Source organism: Heloderma suspectum, chromosome 2, assembly GCF_057233095.1.
Source record: "Heloderma suspectum isolate Gila_16-S chromosome 2, 16-S_ref, whole genome shotgun sequence".
Classification (NCBI taxonomy): Eukaryota; Metazoa; Chordata; class Lepidosauria; order Squamata; family Helodermatidae; genus Heloderma; species Heloderma suspectum.
The window spans coordinates 328,188,556-328,213,799 of NC_139459.1; the positions used below are offsets into that span (position 1 = coordinate 328,188,556).

General features: G+C 44.0%; 1 protein-coding gene across 8 annotated transcripts in view; it reads right to left on the minus strand.

Moving 5' to 3' along the window:
* SLC25A26 (solute carrier family 25 member 26) overlaps positions 1–18,269 on the minus strand; it is a 176,027-nt gene extending 157,758 nt beyond the window's left edge. For 7 of the 8 annotated variants that reach the window (XR_014788571.1, XR_014788570.1, XM_084840454.1 and 4 more), the window contains exons 1-3: positions 18,144–18,269; positions 4,253–4,409; positions 929–1,038 (exon numbers count right to left, since the gene is read on the minus strand). Coding sequence is in view for 6 of the 8 variants with exons in the window: in XM_084840454.1 (XP_084696580.1) it covers positions 929–1,038; positions 4,253–4,409; positions 18,144–18,176 (300 nt within the window). In the remaining 2 variants the exon portion in view is untranslated. The remainder of the gene's footprint in view (positions 1–928; positions 1,039–4,252; positions 4,410–18,143) is intronic. The other variant, XM_084840458.1, reaches the window with a different exon arrangement.
* Between the last annotated feature and the right edge of the window lie 6,975 nt (positions 18,270–25,244).

Here is a 25,244-nt window from a genome sequence, read left to right on the forward strand (position 1 = left end):
GCCTATCATGGCTGACTTTGAAAATCTAGCCGTGATAGGCTACGTAAATTGTTACGTAGCGTATCACATGTTTTTTTTAAATTTTATTTTACTGGGAAATGGTGGCGGTGGCAGCCGGTCGGAAGACCGGCCGCCGCCACCCCCGCCCCCGCCGAAATGCCGCCGGGACCCGCCGCCGAGAGGGACATTTGACAGAGGTAAGTCCCATCCGGGGGGGGCGGGGGGCGGAGAATTTCCCCACCAATTTCGGGGGGCCGAATGCATTGGCATTCGGCCTCCCGGAGATTCGTGGAGAAATTCTCCGCCATCCCTAGTTGCAAGTCTGGCAGAGAAGTTCATGCTCAGACTGCTGGGAACTTCTCTAACTTCTACTTCATCTCCTCCATTGATATTTGTAGATGTGTGGATTAGCTGTTTCATTGCAGTCTGAGAGTTTCCTAGAATCTGCATTTGTAAAGAAGCGAGTCCTTGACTAATAAAACAGCTCTGGCCTGAAGCTTTGTTTCCTGGAGTATGTTGATTGCGAAGGGAGAGGATGAAAGAACTGACAAAGCCTTAGGAAAGGCATTTCAACCTGTCATGCACAAACCCTGGGAAATTATTGGCAGTCGGGGAAAAGGGCCATGGGGAGTTCCAGAGGGCCAGATTAGGACACCAAGTGGGCCTGATTTGGCTCCGGGCCTGAGGTTCAATATCCCTGTCTTAAGCAGACATCTTGCCATGCTGGGTATATGGCAACTCTACCATCAGGTTCATTATCCTTCCAAAGGCTGTATCTGCATTGGCTTGCCATCTTGCAGGCTGCTAAGCAGCCTCTGACCACAGAAGCACCACTAAATAAGGCGTCCTTGTCCAGTCGTGCATTGCTAAATCATAAGAACCCCCCACATCCCCTGTACATTTCATATTTCACGTTTCTTCTACTTACAACTTCGCCAAAGGACGCGGCCAGCATGTGCGTTATTGGAGTTAAATATGGAGACGCATCTGTGTGGAGCATGGCTTTCGTATATTCATATGTGACAAAAAAGGCAGCAGCTGAAACATAGAACAGAATGACTATTAAGCTACTCAAGGGCCCCTGGTAGCACATGAAGTTGCTGCTTCAGTGTAAACTCCAAGTGCTGGAAGCTGAAGTTCTTCTAACCCAAGATGATTCTCCAAACAAAATCCCCTGCAATTAAATGGCATCATCCAGATAACAAATTTCCACAAGCTGAAGAGAGGAGGTGGCCTGACATGCCAGACGAAGCTTCAGGCATGGAACTTTAGTAAAACAACCAAATGTCCTGGGCAAATCAGCACGGAAAAGCCAACATTTGTTTTTAACAAACAACCTCTTGTCTACAACTATAGATAGAAGACAGATAAGACAGCTAGAAAAACTCCAAACCCCTGGTCAGCTAGGCACCTAAAAAAATGGATACTAGCACATAGGAAGTGGAAATTCAGCCTTGCTAACACTACATTTAGGGTGCAATCCTATGCATGTTTAGACAGGGGAAAGTCCTACAATTCCCAACATTCCCCAGTCAGCACAGTAGGACTTTTCCCTGTCTAAACATGCATAGGATTACACCCTTATAGAATTAAGGGGGGGGGGGTAGAATTACATTTTTAAAAAAGATTTTTTAAAGAAGTGCTAACTTTTCAACAACTTAAAAAAAAGCAATGTCCCTTTAAAACGTTTTTGAGTTGGAACTTGCAATTTCCAATTGAGGTTTAAAAAAAACAAAAACCTCCAGTGCTTTTATTCCATAGACAGAATATATTAATATGATTTAAATCCTACCTTGAGGTAGGAACACTCTTTGCCTCTGGTGAAATAAAATATAAAAATTCCTACACAGTTCTGATTTATTGACCAAACAAACAAAGGCTACAAGTTCCCAGAGGCGCACAGGTATAACAAGTTACTTTGTTTCTCTCAGCTTCTCCACTCAGTGATACTCCAAACTGCCTCCCAAACTTGCCTGAATTTAAAATGTAATTCGAAGATTTAATATGAGAGTTGTTGAGAGGAAAATACATTGGGGGTAAAAAAATTAACACACGTACCAGAAGTAATTTCCACTTCTGCATTTCTTGCATCAAATCAAACTGCTTTTTAAACTCAAGGAAGTTTAAGGTGAGGAGCTAACTTGCAGATTGTACATACACAACCAATTTGGAATTCAACTCAGACTATCAAGTGTTCAGAAACACCAATTCTAGTCAACATTTATTTTCAATATTCTTCCCCCCCCCAAAATCACCACTAATCCAAGTATACATAAGCAGCAGCATAAAAGTCAAAGCTAGATATTGAAATGGTAGCAATATTTTGTACTGTAGAGAAATCTAACAAAACATTTGCCTTTACTCTGATGTCATTTAAAATTTCTAACCTTCACTATATTCCTATAACCAGAACACACTTAGAATTTAAACATGCAAATAGTGCAAAAGAAAAACTGTAAAGTTTGCCAAGAGGAACAGTTTTTAATTGTGCTACAGGGTTGCATCTGCTGTCCTCTGCTGCTAATCAAAAGATGCTTATCTTGTCCAAAAGGAGATAACAGCAGAGAAGATAAAGAACAGAAAAATTTCATATCATCTTAGGAAGGGCTTAGAAGGTTTGAAGGTGCCCAAGGATGCTTTCATTAACATCCACTAACAGATGTCAAGAAGAGCACAGAAAGAAAAGCATTTCTTCACATGTTGACACTGTGTTTTTTTTAACTTTTTAAGTTTAAGAAACTTTACAGTGACCATTTTCAGACTTAACACCAAACCATGCTTTGGTGTTACATGCACAGGCATGAGCAAACCTTGGACTTGAGCCATCCCGCCTTCCCTCTCAATCTGCAATTTCTAAACCAACTTCTGGCTTCTTGGAAAACCATGGTTTACTATTTTATCCAAACATGGCAAACTATAGTTTTAAATCCACAACCTAGTTTTTAAAAGCTGCTCCAGAAAGGGAGTGTGAAGTGACTTTAGGACATCACATGGAGCTAGCCAATCAATACTGAGCACAACACAAGTAGCATTACCTGTCAGGAAAGGGGATGATTGGCTGTAGGTCAGAATTTCTGCCCAATTTCTGCAACTGCCCAAACGTGAATGTCAAGTAGTATTTTAAAGTGTTTCACCAGCCCACAAGCTATGGACCTAAGCATCTCCCAAATGGTAAGAATCATTACTGTTCTCCTTGTCCAAGTAGAAGAAGCCTACTCCACAGCTCCTGTGACCCACCAAGCCAAACACAGGCTACTAAGCCACGCATTACAGCCTGCCAGGTACTTGACAACACCTCTTCTTTTGCAGTCCAAGGCAAGCAGGAAACAAAAACACCAGAAGATCTGTCAGGCTAGAAAGACACGCACACCTACTTGGTGGACTGCATTTGGCTTGAGGCATCACAAGTTGTACAGGCCTGCTCTAGAGGCAATGCCAAAGGCAGCATAATCGCTTGGAATTCAGCAAGCCCAAGACTTCAGGCCCAGGGAGCAGAGATGAGTCTTTGAAAACGGGAGGGCAAGTAATTATGCGATTAAGCCTAAAGACAGCAGAAGATATGGGGAACGAACCACAGCCCAGCAGCAGAGCACACACTTCGCATGCAGAAGGTTCTAGGTTCAATCCCCGACACCTCCACTTAAAAGCAGGACAGGTAGCAGGTGGTGTGAAGAAGCTCTGGCTGAAACCTTGGCGAACTGCTGCCAGTCGGGACAGACAATACTGGACTAGATCAACAAATGGTCTGACAAGGTCTAAGGCAGCTTCCTATAAGGAAAGAGTAGCCCCCTGCACTGTCTGAAGGACAGCTGGTGTAGAATAGTGGTGTACAGCAGTCCCCAGTCTGAATCTCACCTCTGCCATTAACTTACTAGGCGGCTGCACTCTCTTAGCCTCATCCCCCTGCCCCCGCCCCAACAGCTTAACTTAATTTACAAGGTTGTTGTAAGGATTACACCCAGATCATGCATGTGAAGTGCTTTTGACATTAGAAAGTGCTACACAGGTGTTATCATCATCATAATCCTTTCAAATAAAACACAGTGAACAAGATCTGAAAGCTGGTGTGATTTTTTTCAGGGAAAGGAAACATAATAGTATTTGTTTCTACACTATCTTCATGCTGTCAAGCATTATGCAGTGTTACTAGCAAGGTCTAGGCCTGCAACCAAGCCATGCATTATGGCTTTTGGTTACAGTTCTAGGTGACAGCAATGACCGCAAATACACAACATATATAACACAACCTTACCATTTGGAAAAGAACCTACAGCAGTAGAAGGTACACCAGCATAGATGCCCCGGAAGCCACCAGCCTTCTTAAATCCCTGAGGGCTCTGTAGTCTAGTTTTGACTGTATCCAAAGGGAACAATATCAGATCAACACAGGCTCCAGCTAGTCCACCAGCCTTTGAAAATATGGAAAAGCAGAAAGACAAACAAGAAAATAAAATGATTCATATTAACAGAAAATCAGGAATATTGTTAGGTGAACTGGAGAATACATTGACTGAGTTCAGATGATCACGGGGAGAAAAGAAGCTAACATAGATTCTTCCTCTGCCCCCACACGTGCCATGCACACGATTGTCGTTTGTATAATTACGTGCAACGCCACGCAGGTTGCCGTGTCCTCCAAACCCAGGGCGGGGCACAGCAGGAGTGACTTCTTACACACCCTACAACCCATGGCTTGTAGTAGGGGCTGTTGGGTGGGTAAGAAGGCCCTCCCCCCACTGTTCAGATATGGCAACTTGTGAGGCATCACAGATAATTATACAAATGGCAGTCGCACATGCAGCATGCACTGGGCGGGTAAAAGAAGCCACAGTGGCTTCTTTTTCCCCTCTAATCATCCAAACACAGCCACTGGCTGGTTCAGACAACACAATAACTCACACTCAAGGGTTTACTATGGGTTGAGTGTGGGTTGTTGTTCAACCGTGAGTTCTTACTGAAACGTGGGTTATCATGTTGTCTGAACCCAACCACGCTAACAAACAATGGTTTGTTAACCATGACCAACCCATGAAGAGAACTCATGGTTTGTTGTTGGGTTGTGATTTGTGGGTTGTTCACGGTTAACAAATCATGGTTTGTTTGTGCGGCTGGGTTCAAAAAACACAATAACCCACGTTTCAACAACAACACTTTTCTCCCTCTCTCATAATACTAGAACCTGGGGTCACCCCATGAAGTTTCTTTGAAGGAGTATGCATGGGGCTGGGATGTCTGTGACAGGGTTATTGTTTTTTTTTGGGGGGGGGGGGTCCTGAGGGACTGTGTTGCCTATTTTACCTGAGTATTTGTGTGGTTTTTATTTCTTGTACGTATTTTGCCTGTGTGTTTGTGAAGGTTTGTGGTGTGTCTTTTTGACGGGTGGGCTGGGGGGTTGTTTTGCCTGCGTTTGCAGTGTATGTTTTGGTTTTTTTGTGGGGGGGTGCTTGTATGTGTGCGTGTGAGGCAGTGAGGTATTTTGTGTATGTTTTGCCTGTGTGTGTTTCTCTGAGCATCACCAGTTTCCTTTCTGTGAAATTAGTATTTTGTGGTACTTTGTGTGGGAAAATATGTGGCTTGGCATTTGGAGGTCATCCACCACCTCTGTCTTGAGCTCAGGTTCCTGGGCAAATAACTTGCCTTTTAGCCTCAGCATTTTATCCTCTGTGAAAGGAGTGTTCTGCTGGGGCAGAAAATTGTGGTTTTGTGTTTTGCCTTTCTATGAAATAGGTATTTTTGTCACACTAGCACAACACCTACCAAAGCAGCCATTTTGTAACAGTGCCCATTGCATTTTCCTGAAATTCCAAATGTGTGGGCACGAAAATGCTGGGGATCCCTGATGTACACCAATGTTTTTGAAAGTGAGCCTTGAATATTGGTGGTTGAGATTCAAAGTTCTGGCTTAGACATAAAACCACTACCTGTCGCCTTGGGCAAGGTCACTATCTACCTCTCAGTACAAAAACAAGATTTTTAAAAGCATGATCAATGCTACAGAATGAAAACTCAAATAATAAAAATGCACTTGAGCCCACCCACTAGCAATCCAAACAAGATGTTCAAAAACTGAGTAGAACTCTACTTATCTAGACAGTTTTGAAAACAAATTTTCTTATGAATTTATTTATTTATTTATTATTAAATTTATTGATCGCCCATCTGGCTGGTCACCCAGCCACTCTGGGCGATGTACAACATACAATAAAAACAGTTTAAAACAATAACATTCTACAATAAAAACATTTTCTAAAATACCCTAACCCACCCCAAATGCCTGCCTGAACAACAACGATTTTAATGCACGACGGAAGCTCATTAAAGAGGGGCATGGCGGAGTTCCCTAGGGAGGGAGTTCCACAGAGTGGGGGCCACCACAGAAAAGGCCCTCTCCCTCGTCCCCACCAGTCTAGCTGTCCTGGCTGATGGGACAGAGAGAAGACCATCCGAGGCTGATCTTGTTAAGCTTCCTGTCTGGTGCTGCTGGAGGCGCTCCTTAAGACAGGCTGGGCCGGAACCATATACTGTTTTAAAGGTCAAAACCAACACCTTGAATTTGGCCTGGAAAACAACTGGTAACCAGTGCAACTCCTTCAGCACTGGAGTGATGTGATCTCGCCGGCGGCTGCCTTTAATCAGGCGAGCCGCCGCGTTCTGTACCAGCTGCAGTTTCCGAACCGTCTTCAAGGGTAACCCCACATAGAGCGCATTACAGTAGTCTAAACGAGAGGAGACCAGGGCATGTACTACCGATGGGAGCAGATGGTCAGGAAGGAAGGGGCGCAGCCGCCGTATCAGATGGAGTTGATACAGCGCTGTCCGGCTCACAGCTGATACCTGAGCCTCCATGGACAGCTGGGAGTCCAAAATGACCCCCAGGCTGCGGACCTGGTCTTTCAAGGGCAGCCGTACCCCATTCAACACCAGGTCAACATCCCCCAGCCTCCTCTTGTCTCCCACCAAAAGTACCTCGGTCTTGTCAGGGTTCAGCTTCAGCCTATTCCTCCCCATCCAGCCACTCACCGTCTCCAGACATTTGGACAGGGATTCTACGGCCAACCTTGGTGAAGATTTGAATGAGAGGTAGAGCTGCGTGTCATCCGCATATTGATGACACTGCACCCCAAACCTCCTGATGATAGCCCCCAGCGGCTTCACATAGATGTTAAATAGCATCGGGGAGAGGATGGAGCCCTGTGGCACCCCACAAGTAAGTGGCCACGGGTCCAAAACCTCCTCTCCCAGTGCTACCCTCTGGTACCTGCCGGAGAGGAAGGACCGGAACCACTGCAATACGGTGTCCCCAGTGCCCAACCCCTCCAGGCGCTCCAGGAGGATACCGTGGTCAACGGTATCGAAAGCCGCTGAGAGGTCGAGGAGAACAAGGAAGGAGCATTCACCCCTATCCAGAGCCCTCCTCATATCATCTACCAAGGCGACCAAGGCCGTTTCTGTCCCATGCCCAGGCCTGAAGCCCGACTGAAATGGGTCTAGATAATCAGTTTCTTCCAAGTGTGCCTTCAACTGCACCGCCACCACCCACTCAATCACCTTGCCCAAAAATGGCAGATTTGAGACTGGGCGAAAGTTGTTCAGAACTTGAGGATCCAAGGAGGGCTTCTTTAAGAGCGGTCTTATCACTGCCTCCTTGAGGGCTGATGGCATCACTCCCTCCTCAAGGGAGGCGTTCACCACCGCCTTGATCCCCTCACCCAGTCTCTTATGAAAGAGTGATGAATGGAACAAACATAGTGCCAAGCACATGGGAATATAGCATAGAAGGGCATAACACAGCCAGGTGTAAAGTGTCCAGATTAGAGTGAGAAAAAACCCCAGATGTTTTCCCTATTAGTGCAATAAGTGGGTGTTGCAGTTTTCCACCAGCATAATGTCATGGGGGTGGGGGGAGAAATAAAGTCACATTTCATCATTATTTAATTTAAAAGTAATTGCTTTTTGCTAGTTTGGGTGAAATGACAGAAACAAATAAGCCAGCAAAGCACATTACAATATGCAAATATGATATCAGAATGATATGCCATTAGCCACCCCCCCCCCCCAAATTGTTGTGGGATATACGTATGCAGCAACAGCAGGAAGACATGACCAGATAGCTAACATTTATTTATCACTGGCATTACGCTAAGCACGACGATGTAAAAAGAACTGACACAGCCCCTGCTTACAGTATCCATCTCAGCTGAGATAGGGATGAGAGCTTGACAAGTAAATTGTGCAATAAGGGGTAGTCACATGACAGTGAAAGTAAAGGCGTAAGAGAGATCAACACAAGCTTTTCCAGGAAAATGTTGGAACTGGATCCAGAAGAAGTGGGAACTGGCTTGGTGAACAAAACTGAAAAGGTACTCATGGGGATTTTTTTTTTTAAGTATAAAACAGAGTTAAACATTTTTACAAACTTATAAAAAAAAATTATTCTTATCCCTTGTTAATTGTTGGGAGATACAGAGCACTCGGTGCACTATGACATAAGCATAATCATCACCCTACTATTAGCAAACTCAATTCTTTGAGTACCGATCCTTCAGTAGCCAAAATGGCCCTAACCATGCACAAGAGAGAGCTATCAGCAAGTTCAGAAGAACCCCAAGGTCTGCAGAAGTATGAATCCCCAAAACAGCCAGATGAGGACTGGGCATGCTCAGCGGCCACAGACTATGGAGTGCCTTTTGAGATTGGGGACAACAGAAAAGAGAAGCGCTGGGGGGGGGGGGGAGAATGGAATGGAATATCCTGAAATAAAGCATAGCTGGCTGACTGGAACCCTGAACAGGAGCACTTAGTCCTGCAGCATTTTGTTGCAGGTCACACTTGTGTAACTACATTTAATAAATAACATCATCACCATTCCTTCTAAAAGTGCATTCAAGTGGTGAGCGCAGACAGGATTGGAGCCAAAATGGGACTGCTGAGAAACAAAGAGGAGGTGTCAGTATGTTTAGGGAACCCCTGAAGTTCGTAAAAGAATGAAAATAGCTGCTTGAAAACATCAGTACCCCCCCCCAAAAAAAACAGCCAGCAAGGACTAAGCATGCCCAGTTGTAGCCAATGAGGACTAAGGGTGCTTCCAGACAGAGGTCTCCTAGGGCTCTGAATTAGGAGGCAGTGTGCAGCAATTCCATCTTTTTCTCCTTAACAGGTTTTCTGCATTAAGAAAAAAGGGAGAAGAGGCAGTGGGAAAACAGGGAAAGGTTACGAATGAAAGTCAGTGATTATAACGATGTATGGACTGCCCATAAAACTCCCTGAACAAGGCAGGGTGATGGTTTGATAAAAGCACCGTAAGTAAGCTCAGTTGCCACGGAAACTTGAATGACAGAAAAAGGAAAACAGAAAGGAGGAGCACGGAATGCCCTGTTTGGAGGGAAGGGCTGGCTTGAACCCTGAGCAGCAGCACACCTGCTAGAAGGGAGGATGCAGTGAACCTATTCCAGATACCAGTAAATAGAAAAATGGTCCCTATAGCCAAATTCAATCAGTTCAAACAATTTGAAATCTGCAAAGGTACAAATAAGCCAGACCGGACTACATAGCCAACTAGCCACATGAAATATGTCAAGAGACAAATTGTGATTTGCTGATCCTACAAGTTGACAAGTTACCTTATTTGCCTTGAATTATTTCCCAGCAAACTGGGACCAGTTGCTTTATTCACTAGTACACCAATAACTCCCCTTCATGGATCACTGCCTTGTTGTGGCGAAGGGGCTTGCCTAACTCAGTGAAACCATAAGCTAAGCCGTGCAGGGCCACCAAACAGGTCATGGTGGAGAGTTCTGACAAAAATGTGGTCCACTGGAGAAGGAAATGGCAACCCACTCCAGTATTCTTGCCAAGAAAACCCCATGGAACGTATCACAGGGCTAAAAAGTATGACGCCAGAAGATGAGCCCCTCAGGTCGGAAGGTGTCCAATATACTACTGGGGAAGAGCAGAGGGAATTTCCAAGTAGCGCCAGAAAGAGTGAAGCGGCTGGGCCAAAGCTGAAAGGACACTCAGCTGTGGATGTGTCTGGTGGTGAAAAGAAAGCCCGATGCTGTAAAGAACAATATTGTTTAGGAACCTGGAATGTAAGATCAATGAATCAAGATAAGCTGGAGGTGGTCAAACAGGAGATGGCAAGATTGAACATCGACATCTTGGGAATCAACTAAAATGGACAGGCATGGGCGAATTTAATTCAGGTGACCATTATATCTACTACTGTGGGCAAGAATGCCTTAGAAGAAATGGAGTAGCACTCATAGTCAACAAAAGGGCGGGAAAAGCAGTACAGGGGTACAATCTTAAAAACGATAGAATGATCTCAGTACGAATCCAAGGCAAACCATTCAACATCACAGTAATTCAAGTCTATGCCCCAACCACTGAGGCCGAAGAAGCTGAGGTTGATCGGTTCTATGAAGACCTACAACACCTTCTAGAACTAACACCAAAAAAAGATGTCCTCTTCATCATAGGGGATTGGAATGCTAAAGTAGGAAGTCAAGAAATCACCGGGATAACAGGCAAGCATGGCCTTGGTGTACAAAATGAAGCAGGACAAAGGCTAATAGAGTTTTGCCAAGAGAACACGCTGATCATAGCAAACATGCTTTTCCAACAGCACAAGAGGCATCTCTACACATGGACATCACCAGATGGTCAATATCGAAATCAGATTGATTATGTCCTTTGCAGCCAAAGATGGAGAAGCTCCATACAGTCAGTAAAAACAAGACCTGGAGCTGACTGTGGCTCAGATCATGAGCTTCTTGTTGGAAAAATTTCGGCTTAAATTGAAGAATGTAGGGAAAACCACTAAACCATTCAGGTATGACCTAAATCATATCCCTGATGAATATACAGTGGAGGTGAGGAATAGATTTCAGGGATTAGACCTGATAGACAGAGTGCCTGAGGAACTATGGACAGAGGTCAGTAACATTGTTCAGGAGGCAGCAACTCAATCCATCCCAAAGAAAAAGAAATGCAAGAAAGCAAAGTGGCTGTCTGATGAGGCTTTACAAGTAGCTGAAGAAAGAAAGGAAGCGAAAAGCAAGGGAGAAAGGGGAAGATATATCCAACTGAATGCAGACTTCCAGAGAATAGCAAGGAGAGACATGAAGGCCTTCTTAAATGAACAATGCAAAGAAATTGAGGAAAACAATAGAATGGGAAAGACTAGAGATCTTTTCAAGAAAATCGGAGATATTAAGGGAACGTTTTGTGCGAAGACGGGCAAGATAATGGACAAAGAAGGCAGGGACCTAACAGAAGCAGAGGAGATTAAGAAGAGGGGGAAAGAATACACAGAAGAGCTATACAGAAAAAATGTCCCTGATAGCCATGAACTTGAACATGAACTTGGGTCACTGAACTTGAGCCCGACATCCTAGAGAGTGAAGTCAAGTGGGCCTTGGGAAGCATTACTAACAACAAAGCTAGTGGAGATGACAGTATCCCAGCTATTTAAAATCCTAAAAGATGATGCTGTTAAAGTGCTGCACTCAATATGCCAACACATTTGGAGCACTCAACAGTGGCCACAAGACTGGAAAAGGTCAGTTTACATTCCAATTCCAAAGAAGGGCAACGCCAAAGAGTGTTCAAACTACCGTACAATTGCACTCTTTTCACATGCCAGCAAGGTGATGCTCAAAATCCTACAAGCTAGGCTTCAGCAGTATGTGAACAGAGAACTACCGGAAGTACAGGCTGGGTTTCGAAGAGGCAGAGGAACTAGAGAACAAATCACCAACATTCGCTGGATCATGGAGAAAGCAAGAGAATTCCAGAAAAACATCTATTTCTGCTTCATTGACTATGCCTTTGATTGTGTGGATCACAACAAACTCTGGCATATTCTGAAAGAGATGGGAGTACCAGACCCCCTTACCTGTCTCCTGAGAAACCTGTACGAGGGTCAAGAAGCAACAGTAAGAACCAGACATGGAACAACCGATTGGTTCAAAATTGGGAAAGGAGTACAAAAAGGCTGCATATTGTCGCCCTGCTTATTTAACTTATATGCAGAGTACATCATGAGAAATGCCGGGTTGGATGAATCACACGTCGGAATTAAGATTGCCAGGAGAATTATCAACAACCTCAGATACGCAGACGATACCACCCTAATGGCAGAAAGTGAAGAGGATCTCAAGAGCCTCTTGTTGAGGGTGAAAGAGGAGAGTGCAAAAGCTGGTTTGAAACTTAACATTAAAAAAACGAAGATCATGGCATCTGGCCCCATCACTTCCTGGCATATAGAAGGGGAAGAAAGGGAAGCAGTGACAGATTTTATTTTCTTGGGCTCCAAGATCATCGCAGACGGTGACTGTAGCCATGAAATTAAAAGACGCTTGCTCCTTGGGAGGAAAGCTATGGCAAACCTAGACAGCATAGTAAGAAGCAGAGACATCACCTTGCCAACAAAGGTTTGTCTAATCAAAGCTATGGTTTTCCCAGTAGCAACGTACGGCTGTGAGAGCTGGACTATAAGGAAGGCTGAGCGCCGAAGAATTGATGCTTTCGAACTGTGGTGCTGGAGAAGACTCTTACGAGTCCCCTGGACTGCAAGGAGGTCAAATCAGTCCATCCTCAAGGAAATCAACCCTGAGTGCTCATTGGAAGGACAGATACTGAAGCTGAAGCTCAAATATTTTGGCCACCTAATGCGAAGAGAAAAGTCACTGGAAAAGACCCTGATGCTGGGAAAGATTGAAGGCAAAAGGAGAAGGGGACAGCAGAGGATGAGATGGCTAGATAGCATCACTGATGCAATGAATATGGACTTGAGCACACTCTGGAAGAGAGCGGAGGACAGGAAGGCCTGGCGTGCTATGGTCCACGGGGTCACGAAGAGTCAGACACGACTTAACGACTGAACAACAACAACAATAACTCCAAAAGCTCAACTGCAGGGGCTAACTTATGTCTTACATTCACCTCCATGCTAAACTAGAAAAGGGAAATGTGCAGGACATTTAACCACTATTAACACCAGAGCAGCAAAGCTGCTTCAGCCCAACTCCTCCCTTGATACAATCACAGTCCTTTAAGTAGCCACTTGCCTGCTTGCCCTTAATGGCAAGTTAAGAGTTTACAAAGATGAACAGGTAGGGAAGCTTTACAATTACGCTTTTTCTTTTAGACCAAAGGTGACTAATCCAGGGCGATGCAGGCAGATGGAATAATAAAAACTTGTGTACACTACTAAAATGTTGTTGACATATTTGCAAGGCTTCACTATCACATGGTAAAATTAAGCGGCATTGTCTCATAATAAGCCAGCAAGCATGACAACTCAAGTTAGTTCTCCAAATAAAGACCAAAGATTCATCAAATGTTCATTTGCTTTGAAAAATCAAGCGAACAGTAGTTAATTTCAACTCACATAGTACTGCTGAATCCTTTGACAAGAGAAGCTGAGGAAAGTTGTCCTCAGCTGTGATATTCTTTTCCACCCCATTCAAGAGGTGCTCACTGGCTACAGTTAAAGTTTTAATCAATAAGTTAATTACTCTTTTAATCTGCTTGTCTATTTTGCATGCATTGATTTTACCTCCATCCCATATCCTTCTACTCCTTCTCCATCAGAATTCTTATCTGTACCAAGTGATTAAAAGAAGAAAAAGAAAATTGATCTGATTTTAATCTAGCCATCTGGCAAAAGCATGAATCAAAAGTTGCTAATTGCTTCTTTGGATTTCAAAGTTCTGTATCTTAAATGTAATTTAAATTCATGAAGTGGCTAATGGAGCATCTGCAGGAGAGTGTAAATACCTGGCTGCCAGTTCCATCTGTGGAAAATAGTATTTTTTTTAGACAACAAGGGGACTTAGACACCCTTTCTCAATGCTACATCTGTGCCTTTAAAGCTGGTAAATAGAAATCTTCGCATAGAACTGCTTTTGCCTGTCTTCTGCAGCTCGATTCAAGTGTATCCCATCAACTGGTCTTGGACAGGGTTGCACTCCCCCTAAAAGTCCAAGTGCGCAGTCTGGGAGTCCTCCTGGACTCTGAGCTAACTGGGGAAGCCCAAGTGGCTGCAATGTCCAGGAGTGAATTTTACCAGCTTAGGCTGGTACACCAGCTGTGGCCCTATCTGGAGAGGATGGACCTTGCCTCACTTATCCACACACTAGTCACATCCAGGCTGGACTACTGTAATGAGTTGTACATGGGCTGCCTTTGAAGACGGTTCAGAAAGTTCAGCTGGTGCAGAATGCGGCTGCCCGAGTACTGGTGGGGGTGGGGTAATTTGATCACATAATGCCTATACTGCACCAGCTGCACTGGTTACCAGTGTGTTTCCAAGCCCAATTCAAAGTGCTGGTTTTGACCTTTAAAGCCTTAAAAGGTTTGGGACCAAGTTACTTGAAGGACCACCTTCACCCATATCAGCCTGCCCACATTTTAAGATCAGAAGAGAGGCCCTTCTCATTTGCCCACCTGTGACAGCAGTTAGGTGGGTGACCACACGTTTGCAAGACCTTCTCTGCAGTGGCCCAAGTCTTTGGAATAAGCTGCCATCGGAGGTCCGCCATGCTCCATCATTGTAGGCTTTTAAGAAGGCCTTGCAAACGTATCATTTTACCATGGCCTTCTCTTAATATGACTGCTATTGTTGCTGTTATTGTTGCTGGTGGTTTTATTGTTGCTTTTATTGCTGTTTTGTGTTTATGTTTTATCATTTTTAATATTTTAACTGTTTTTATACATTTTGTTGCTGTGAGCTGCCTTGGGAGGGCTTCTGTCCTGAAGGACAGCCAAGAATTTTTTAAAAATAAATAAATAAAATGTACTGCCAATGTGAACCAGCTTTGTGTATGCAGGATGCCTAGTTTGGGGCCGTCTTTTGGCCTGTGCTGGGCGGCAGTTGCTCCTGTTGCCTCAAAAAATTAGGGGAGAGCCCATAGCATGCAAATCTTGTGCTCTTAGATTGAATCCTCAAGCATCACTAGTTAAAAGGATTGCAAGACCAGGAAACATCTTCAATAAAACCCTGGAGAGCTGCCGACAGAAAACAATCATGGGCGGTGTACAATTTTTTTGGCCTTGAGGGCTGCATCTGGGATATGCTGGGGACCCCGAGGGCCACACATGCTGAGTACACACAGATATTGTTGTTGTTGTTCAGTCGTTAAGTTGTGTCCGACTCTTCGTGACCCCATGGACCATAGCACGCCAGGCCTTCCTGTCCTCCGTTCTATCCCGGAGTGTGCTCAAGTCCATATTCATTGCATCGACCCACAGATATACACAAATGTAATTCTTACCAATTTGGACATTTTCCCACCAAGCGTGCAAAGCACAGCTCAAGTCTTCACGTGCCTACTCAGAAGTAAGCCCCGGTGCAACAGCTTTCAGAAATACGAAAGCACAGCTCAATTCTAAAATGTAATGGTATTTAAACTTTAAAATACCCATCAGTATAAGGTGTAGTAAGCCCCACTATTACTGAAATCACCAAATCCCAATCATTTTCCTTAATAGCATAAGCAAAGATAAGGGAATTCAATGCAAGAATAAATACTCAGGATAAACAGTAACTGTTGGCTACAGCTATCCTATGGTCCCTGGGTGAGCGCCCAAGGACCATAGGATAGCTCAGAAAACCCTTCTGAGGTCAGAGACAGTGCTCCGACCTTCGAACGGGAAGTTGGAGATCTGACCCCTCATGCTGACTGCCTCTCCAAGATCAGAAAGTTGACCTCAGATAGGGAAAAGGGGGCGGGGGTGCTGGTGGGCAGGGAGGGGAGGAGGCTGGAGAGGCCAGGAAACAATTTATCCTGAGCCTTCCGCAGCTTCTGTCCACCCCTCTCCAAAGCACCCTTGCTAGATGGGCTGAAAAGCCCATCAAGTGAAAATACAGGAGATCGGAGGATGGGGAGGTAAAGATCACCTCCTCTGCTTCTCCTGCCCTGCCAGATTTCCTGCATAGGAATCTTAGGAAGACTTCAAGTTCAGGGGCTTCTGTATAGCAAGGCTGCAGTCCATAGGATTGCGCCCTAAGCTCGGTTAAGTGGCAAGGCCTACATATGTTACTTACATATACCATTTCCTTTTATTTCTTAAGTATGTAGGGAGTGGGATGGATTGGGTCCAATGCTACACATCTGTAATGGGCCTGACAAAATGTTGCTTGGGCCAAACAAATTCCCACCAAGTTTGCATGAAGCCTGCCTTAGGCTGCAAACCTAAACGCACTAATAAATCCCACCAAACGTAGAGCAGCACATTTGAGGAAACATGCTTACGATTGCACTGTTAATCTTTCTATACCTCCAGCAGCTAAATTTTGACTTGCCAGGAGTTTAGATTCAGTACGGTGCCATGTATCCCAAGTTTCAAAAAGTGTTTTAAGAGTTGTCCTTAAAATGAAATGATTAACAAAAGTAGAAGGATGTGCATATATGCATATTCAGAGAAATCTACACACAGGCATCCTTCTGTCATTCTTTTGGAGCTAAGGAACAGCAAACACACAGTATTAGGAAAGAGACCCAATTTGTTCTAAAGGATTGTTTCAAGCTTCATTAAACAGGAACTGATTTCAGACAGGGTGTGTGTTTTTTTACAATTGGAAAAGAAGGACTCACATGAATGTGGAACTCAAAAGAAGATGAATGGTGGCTGGAGAATGCTGGGAATTGTAGGTCAGTTCATGTGCATCGAATTTCTATGCATCGAAACATGCATAGGATTGTGCCCTAAGGTGGTGAGGGGGGAAATTGCTTGAGATGACTCATGCAAACAAGCAAAGCAAAACAGGATCCAGTGGGATTATTATGCACACCCAACTTTAACCAGTTTAGTAAGGTCAGCTCTACTGATGCCTTTAGCCCAAATTGGTATAAAGGCTGAAAAGAAACCTACAGCAGGATCCTAAGCATATTTTCTCAGAAGAAGCTGCCATCCCATATACCTGCTACTTATTCCAGATAAATCCCATTAAATTGAGTGGGACTTACTTCCAAGTAAAACACCCATAGGATCACAGTGTAAATATCCACGTACATATAAGCAAGTCCCTTTGAATTTGCAATGACTTCCAAGTAAGCATGCACAAGACTGAGCTGTAAAATGCATTAGAGCAGTTATGAGACTTGCCCCGATTAGAGACATACATAGCACTGAAAGGAGAACATTATTATTGATAACTCTTGAAGCACTATCTAAAGTGGAAAGTGTTCTATAGTTCCTGTGTTTTTTGTTCTGTTCACAATAACTATGTGAGATAATTGGGATTGGAGAGACAGTAGTTTGCTCTGAAATGTTATCACCAACCATGGAGTTTTAAACATATCTGACTACCTCTCAAATAGGAGAATGGATGATAAATCCATCATGTAACTTTGGGGCCCAAAAGGGACTTCTGAAGAACTACTGTGTGTGAGCACAGCCAGAAAACAGCATTTGCATGGATGCTTCTAACGCTACTAATCAGAAGGTACTGTGGGGCTATTCCGTTTTTTTCCCCCTTAACAGATTATCTACATTAAGGAAAAACACAGAAGAAATGGTGGGAAAACACAGGAGGATTATAAGTGGAAGATGAACCCCAATAACATTCTATGAATGAGGCAGGGCAAAAGCGCCATAAAAGCCTCATATGTTAGCACCCCCAGGAAACTCAAACTCCATGTCAAAATGCGACACCGCAAGTATTTAAAGGGAACCCACTTCGGATCAAATGCAACGCAGTAACGGGGAGCGAGCCAACCCTTTTCCGCGCGTCTACTTTGCAAGCAGGCCCCCTGCTCTTAATTTCACCCGTTCTATGGAGGAAGTGAAACAAACTTCTTGAACCCTCAATTACAACCTGCAGGATTCAGTCCTATTAACACTTCGTAGTAAGTGCCCCTTCCCCCGCAGTCATGACTGCAGTTTTTTTTTAATTATAACAATTGCAGTGTCCGCAAGACTTACTTTCAAATAAAGGTGCATAAGATCAGACTATTGACCCGCCATTCGTCTTCCCCGAAATATTTTAGCTTGAAGGGCGCTGTGCAGTTTAAAAGGAAACCCTGGTTCCCAGCTCCCGCTCCTTAATAAAACGCATCCCCAATTTTGCATTTGCTTTTCTATCTCTAACCAAATCTAGCAAACTTTGTTCGAGCCTCTGCGTCTCACTCACTCACCGTCAGGGAGACCAAGAAACCCCCCCGATCCATGTGCCCACAAGAATTCAGCCGGACACGGCAAACGTTTCAAACACTCGCAGTCTATGGGCGCAGCCATATTGCAACCCTCCACCCCGCCCCCTCAGCTGTCACATGACCATCGCTTGCTAATCAGCTTCTACTACGAGCCTCTATGAGCCATGTGCTGCATGGGAGCATGTGCAACGTCAAGTAGCGCAGCCTTTGCCCGTCCTCTCTGCCCTGGTGTGTTTCTACATTTCGTAGCTCTGTGGTTCAATACTAATTTCTCCCGAGTATCTGAACTCAACAGTCATACAAAAAAGCTAACAGGGGCTAGAGACGGGGAAATTTATTATTATTATTATTAATTATATTTATTTCTATACCACCCAATAGCTGAAGAACTATCTATTGGTTGAAGTCGTTGGGGTTGGTTTTTTTTTCTTTATGCTATATATTTATTTGTGGCTGCGTAATATAAAAATGCATATATTTTCAGCATTTATACGATAACTTTTAAGGAAATAAAACATCTTAAAGGCAGTGTACAATAACTAAAACTGTTATATTTGAGCATCCAACTTCTGGCCGGTGAGAAATTTCAGGGGATCCAGCACTTGTCGAAGTTTCAGTTGCCTTAGAAGGAGATCAGCTAGACTTCTGTGATATAAAGTTTATATTTATTTATATATATATATATATATATATATATAGGCTGAGCATATAATGAGGGTTTAAAAACTTCATGATTTCTGCTCCGCATCAGACATTAAGGGGAGCCCTAAGTGCCATCGGATTTCCTGCAGAGAGTAAAGTCAGCTTTCTACCTCCTTTTCAGATCAAGTTCCAACACAGATTGACTTCCATAAACAATTAAATGGGTATCCGCAAAAAAAAAATGCACATCCATGCACCAAAAAACCCTTTCCTCCCAACTATCTGTGTAGATAGTATTACAATGGTTATTATGAGGTATGAAAAGTAGTCTTAACGAAAGTAATCTTAACATTTGTGTTTTTGCAATTTACAGTTCAATCATATGCATTTGGGTGCACTAAAATGCAGGACAAGGCTTTTAATCTGTAATACACATAATACATGCTGAAATCTCTCCCTGCTCCCCAAAGAAGACAAGAGTAGAAAAATGGCCCAGCTGTCTGTTTCCCCTGTGCTCTTGCCACCATGTGCTTGTGTGTGTGTGTGTGCATGCGTGTGCGTGCGTGCGCACATGCACGTGTAAAATAGAAGAAATTTGGCCTGATTGCAAATAATATTTTAGTGAGTAAATCCAGAATGTGTTGAGTAAAAGTCAGCAGCAGCATTTTCAATGTTTAAACAGTACACTAGCCAATATGTGCATTCTGTGCCAACAGATTTGTTATGTTATTTTTCTAACCACTGTCTGGATTTGGTTATGGGCTGGATGAGGGCCAAGAAATGGAAGCTGAATCCTGACAAGATGGAGACAGTGTTGGTTGGTGGTTCCCAGGTCTGGTAGATTGGTGTATTACCTGTTCTGGATGGGGGTTATACTCCTCCTGAAGGAGCAGGTGCGCAGTTTGGAAGACCTCCTTGATCCTATGTTTTCACCTGAGGCCTAAGTGGCTTGAGGCACTTCAGCTGGTTTCGCAGGTGCACTTTTTCCTGGATAGGGATAGCCTGGCCATGGTAGTCCATGCTCTGATAACCTCCAGTTGGGTTACTGTAATGCATTCTAAGTGGGGCTGCCCTTGAAAATGGTTCAGAATCTTCAGCTAGAAGAGAAATGTGCCTGTATTTGAATGAACTGACGTGTGTAAGTCAATAATGGATTTTCCTTCTCTTCCAGACAAACCACCAACTTCTATGCAATGCACAACCAGCAGCATAGCAAGCTGTTTTCAACAGAGCCGGAAGGGAATTGCATACTCTTCAGGCCCAATCTTTTCATCTGTCATTTATCTGAACAGCCGTTTCAGCTGAAGATGATCAGCATTGGCTAGGACACATTCCCTCAGCTCAAGGATTTCTCTACAACACCCCCCCCCCACCCTCCGATATTTGATTTGGCTCAGTTATAAAAGGTTCATTCATAAACATACTTCATTAAGGGGAATGAACTCTGCCATCGCGGCTGGCACTGAGTACAAATGTGTACACAAACTAAACAGAAATTCCCATTGAGGAGATGACCTTTCATCATTCCTCTTGATTCTTATATACTCACAAAAAAGATGTCCATTTATTCCAATGTGCTATGCAGATATCAAAGCCTTGAGAAATTTGATTAAATGGCTCGCGTACTTAGCTCTCTGTTAACAAATTCCAGGGAGCGGACATGTTAGTCTATTGAGCAAAAGCAGCAAAAAGTCCCATGATACCTTAAAGATTAACACTGGTGGTGGCATGAGCATTCCACATTGGTTACACATGGCGACTTCCACAAGACCCTGATCCCTAGAAATGCCAAATCAGACTTTGCATCAACAACAAAAAAGGGGACTCTGTGGAATTGTGGTGTCCCTTCTGCAGGATTCTGTGGTGGTGCAGCTATGAAATGCAGCACTGAGTTTAGGAAAGTGCAACCGGTGCATTCACAATAGGATCTATGTTGCTATGGCACTTACCCGCCCTTCCCGCCCAAAGTCTGGGATAATGAAAGCAGGAAGAGTATTGTAACAAAGGACAGGTGTGTTGGAATACTTGTTGCTGAGTCAGTGGCACAGCCAGGGCTGGACCACAAGGCCAAAGTCCAGGACCGCCCCTGCCCACCCCAAGGAGCCCACAAATGATCACCCAGACAGTAGCATGTGATGGGGGCAGTAGCAAATAGGCCCAATATCAGCATCAGTACCAGCACAGGCATACCGGAGCCCGCTGGGGCTGATGCTGCTCACCACAGCATCCTTCCTTATGTTTTGAAACATTTTATAATCAGGGGCATCCAGCAGGGCATGTACATAGTTACAGGTGCTCATTTCATTCCTTTTACTTGAAAAATATGTTACCCTTTCCTACAAAAACATGGTGCCTATTCCCAAGTAAATGTGTTTAGCATCAGGGCAGCAGAAGCAAACACCATTTTATTCCTGTAGTCATTTTGGTGTGGTAATTGAAGTGAGTTTAAAATGTAAAACTGCACATGCTCAGAGTATTTCTTTTTTTTAAAAATCAGGACTGGCACACAGTTTTTTGCTCTAACCTCTCATGAATGTAGAAGCAGTTTTAAAGCATGAAATAGGGTGTGTGGAGAAATATTAGTTATGTGCTTCATAATTTAAGTCACACATATGGCCTTCTAAAGCTGTGCCCCTATAAGACTATTACATCCAAGGTCTAAAATTACCTACCTGTACTATTGTGCCAAGCGGAAGGAACAAGGAACTACACTGGACACTGAACTCCTATACCCTAAACATTAGAATTCCTAATGAATTCCCCTCTAGGCTTTGATATTTCAGAGAGCCAATGAGGCCCAGTGGAAAGAGAGCTGTATTTGATTATGGCAGATCTGAAACCTCAGCTCTGTCATGACCTAATTGCCCTGCACTTGTATGTCACACTTTCACAGCTTCTATTCTCTGCCTTCAAATGTAATGATCTTAACTTGCAAGGTTTTTGCAATAAACCCAGTAAAGGCTAACAAAGCAAACCCAGAAAAGCCTGTAAAGTACTCTGCAGAGGATGAAATTCCTATCTGTGTCCATATATATAGATGCAGTTTAAAGCATTTCTGTGCTGAAATAAGATCTAGAAATTTGATTTAGAAACAAGTTTAAAGCTAGGTCCTCATGATTCTTTGTGCTGCAAATAAATGAAATCCACACTTCTGTGCCATGGATTGGCAGCTCTAGCTGTGATGTACCACTTGCTGTATATCTAAGAACTGCGGCTGTTTACAAACTCCCCTTGCAAAGAAATGTGGTTGTTATTAATTTGTGGAGGTGATGAGAGAAGGGACAGGATGAGAGTGATTTGGCTGAAATGCTAATTGCAGTAGATATAATCCAAACAGATGGGGAGAAACAGCCAGCCAGAGAACTAATGGCTCCTCTGAGTGCTTAACAGTAGAAACACCTGTTTCAGAATTCATTAAGAAAAAATGATTAATGACGATGTCATTTTTTCATAATTATACAAAGATTTGAGTGGCACGAGTTATTACTGTCCCAGTTTGGTTTGGGATCCAATACTTTATTGGATGCCTGGACAACCTCAAACCAATATTGTGATCTCAAAGGTATACATAGTTGTGCTCCATTAAAATCAGTGCAATGACCTGCAAACATTTTATGTTGCTATTAAGGATATGGCTATCACTCTGCTATTTTTAATCCAGCGTATATAAAAAGACATGGAGCCTTTCTACATAAGGCTTTTATTGTACACTAGCGATTGCTCACTCACGGTAGTTTACACAATGTCATCATCCTCCAGGGCCCCTCCCGTGCTTTGCAAGCATTATCGCGTTTTTTTCCTAATGCGGAAAGTCTGGTATTTTTCTCAGTGACGATATAGAAGCCTCATGCAATTGCACAATTCCGCTATACCACATCACCACTTAGTGGTTGTGTAATGGAACATACGTATAGAAAGGCAGAGAAAAACACACGCGTAAAGGAGCCAATCTTAATCCCACGAAGAAACCAGATGCAGAAGCCTTGGTAAAGATGCAGGTTAAAAGCCTCATGTACAAAAGCCCACAATATATATATCTATGATATTGTTAGTGAGGATTATATCTAGTAATAGAAGTTTCATTGTAATTAGGAACAGAGGAGGCTGCATTATAGCAAGTCAGACAATTAGTCCACCTAGCTCAGTATTGTCTGCAGCAGCTTTCTCCAACCTGGTGCCCGCCAGATGTTTTGGACTTCAACTCCCACCAGTCCATGCAGTCCAAGTCAGCATGGGGCAAGGAATGCTGGGAATTGTAGTCCAAAAGGTCAGGAGGGCCCTAGGTTGGGAAAAGCCAGTCTGCATGAACTGGCATAGGCTCTTAAAGATTTCAAATAGGAGTACTTCCCTGACCTACCAAGAGATGCTGAGGACTGGACCAGGACCTTCTGCATGCAATGTATGTGCCCCACCCTGAGCTACAGCCCTTCCCCATAACAATCAGTAGAGAAATGTTCACTACAAGACAAGACATAGAACCTTAGCTACGCAGTAAGAAAATGGAATAGTGCCCCTTTGTGTTTGGAGGTGTCATTTATTTAATCGTTACAGAAGAATTAAGGAAACTAAGAACACTGAAAAGAATTCTACCATATCAGACTGGGGTCCACTGGTCCAGCATCCTGTTTACAACAGTGACCTGTCCGATGCTTCCAGGATCCCATAACAGAGAGAACAAGAGCAGGCAAACCACAGTGTTATGTAAGCAAAGTCCAGCTCTTTTGCAATACACAGTTCGGTGTTGGAAGCCAATCAGCACTTATGGAAATTATAACCAGAGCTTATGGTAAACCCATTTGGGGTGCTTCCAGGTGAGGCTTTTATGGCACCACCCCCATCTTCAACTTGTAACCCACCTGTGTTTTCCCACCACTTCTTCCATCCTTTCTCTTATTGCAGAAAATCCTTTAACAAAGTACAAATGGAAGAGCTGCGCAATGCCTTCTGATGGGTACCACTTGTAGCCATCCGTCTGGAAGCACCCTTGGTGTCATAAAGCAAATTCTGAGGCACTCACAGATGATATCAGTAACTGCCAGTTATGATAGCTGTTTAGAACCTCCTCGTTCAGAGGCATTGTGCCACTGAATACCTGTGGCAGGGGAGCAACCATGGGAAAGAACTCTGCCCTTCACGTCCTGCTTGCAGACTTCCCAGAGGCATCTGGTTCTCCACTGGATGCTGGGCATGATAGAACAATGATATGATCCAGCAGGGGCTTCTTATATTCTTATTTATCTTATACTGTATGTGTGTGTGTGTGTGTGTGTATGTATGTATGTATATATATAGTACCTGTTCTCACATGCACTGAATGCACAGGTGGGGGGGAGGGCTTGGCCATTGGACGCACTGTTGATGGGGTGGTGCTAGCCCCCCCCGATCTCCCTCAGCTGTTCCTCGTACATGTGGGGAGGGTTTGTCTGAACTCTCCTGTTCCCACAACTTCCCTAGGGTGGCCAGATGCCCTACTTTACAGAGGTCAGGTGTCTATTTGAAAGTCTGTCAGAAGACAGTAGAGAACAGTCCTCTCTTTGAAGGTGTCTTCTGTTTGAAGGGCCATCCAGTCCAAGTCAGGTTTAAAGATAAAGAACCATCAGAACCTGTAACGAGGGAGTGCAGGGGCCTTGAACTTGCCCATCAACACCTGGCCACACTCTTCCCCACCATGGTGAGATATACTGTATTTCTATTTAAATAACAGTAATTATTTCTAAGTTTGCACCTGTACATACAAAAATTAATGCAGGCAAATGTCATGCAAATCTGTGTACTCTTTTGTCCACTTGGTTTGGTAACACATGTCCTCTTTTTTCTCAGTGGGCCTGTTTGCATGATCACGGAGGGGGAAATAAGCTACGGTGGCTTATTTCCCCCACTGCCCACGCTGCGGGGAGGGGATCTACATAATTACCCTTACCAGTCCAGCTTGCCGTGACACGTGAACCCAGTGAAGGTGGCTTGTTGCCATGGTTGGCAAGCCATCCCAGATCCCTAAAACAGTCAGTGTGCGACCGACCACTCTATTCACAGTGCTCTCAGCCACTCAGAAGATCATATTGTGCCAATGACTTCTTGAGCACACAAGATTGGGAGGGGGTGGGGGGAGTTGTTCATTTTTCTGCTCCTCGGTCTTTTAAAATGTTATTTCCATATTACAAAAAGATATTAAAAATAATATCAACTGTCAACCATGGGTGTTATAGAGCACCATATTGCCTCTACATCCCCCCATCAAGTCTCCCTCTCTCCACCACTCAGAGCCAGCATCAAAGGTAGGCATGGCTGGGCACCTGTCAAGGGCCCACACCTAAGCAGGGGCCCACTGACAAGCGCCCCTTGGACTTGCCCCTCCTCTCTGCCATTCCAACCTGCTTCTTCACCCGCCTCTTGCTCTGGCCCAGGCAACAGTGGCGGTGAGAAGGAGGAGGAGCAGATGCC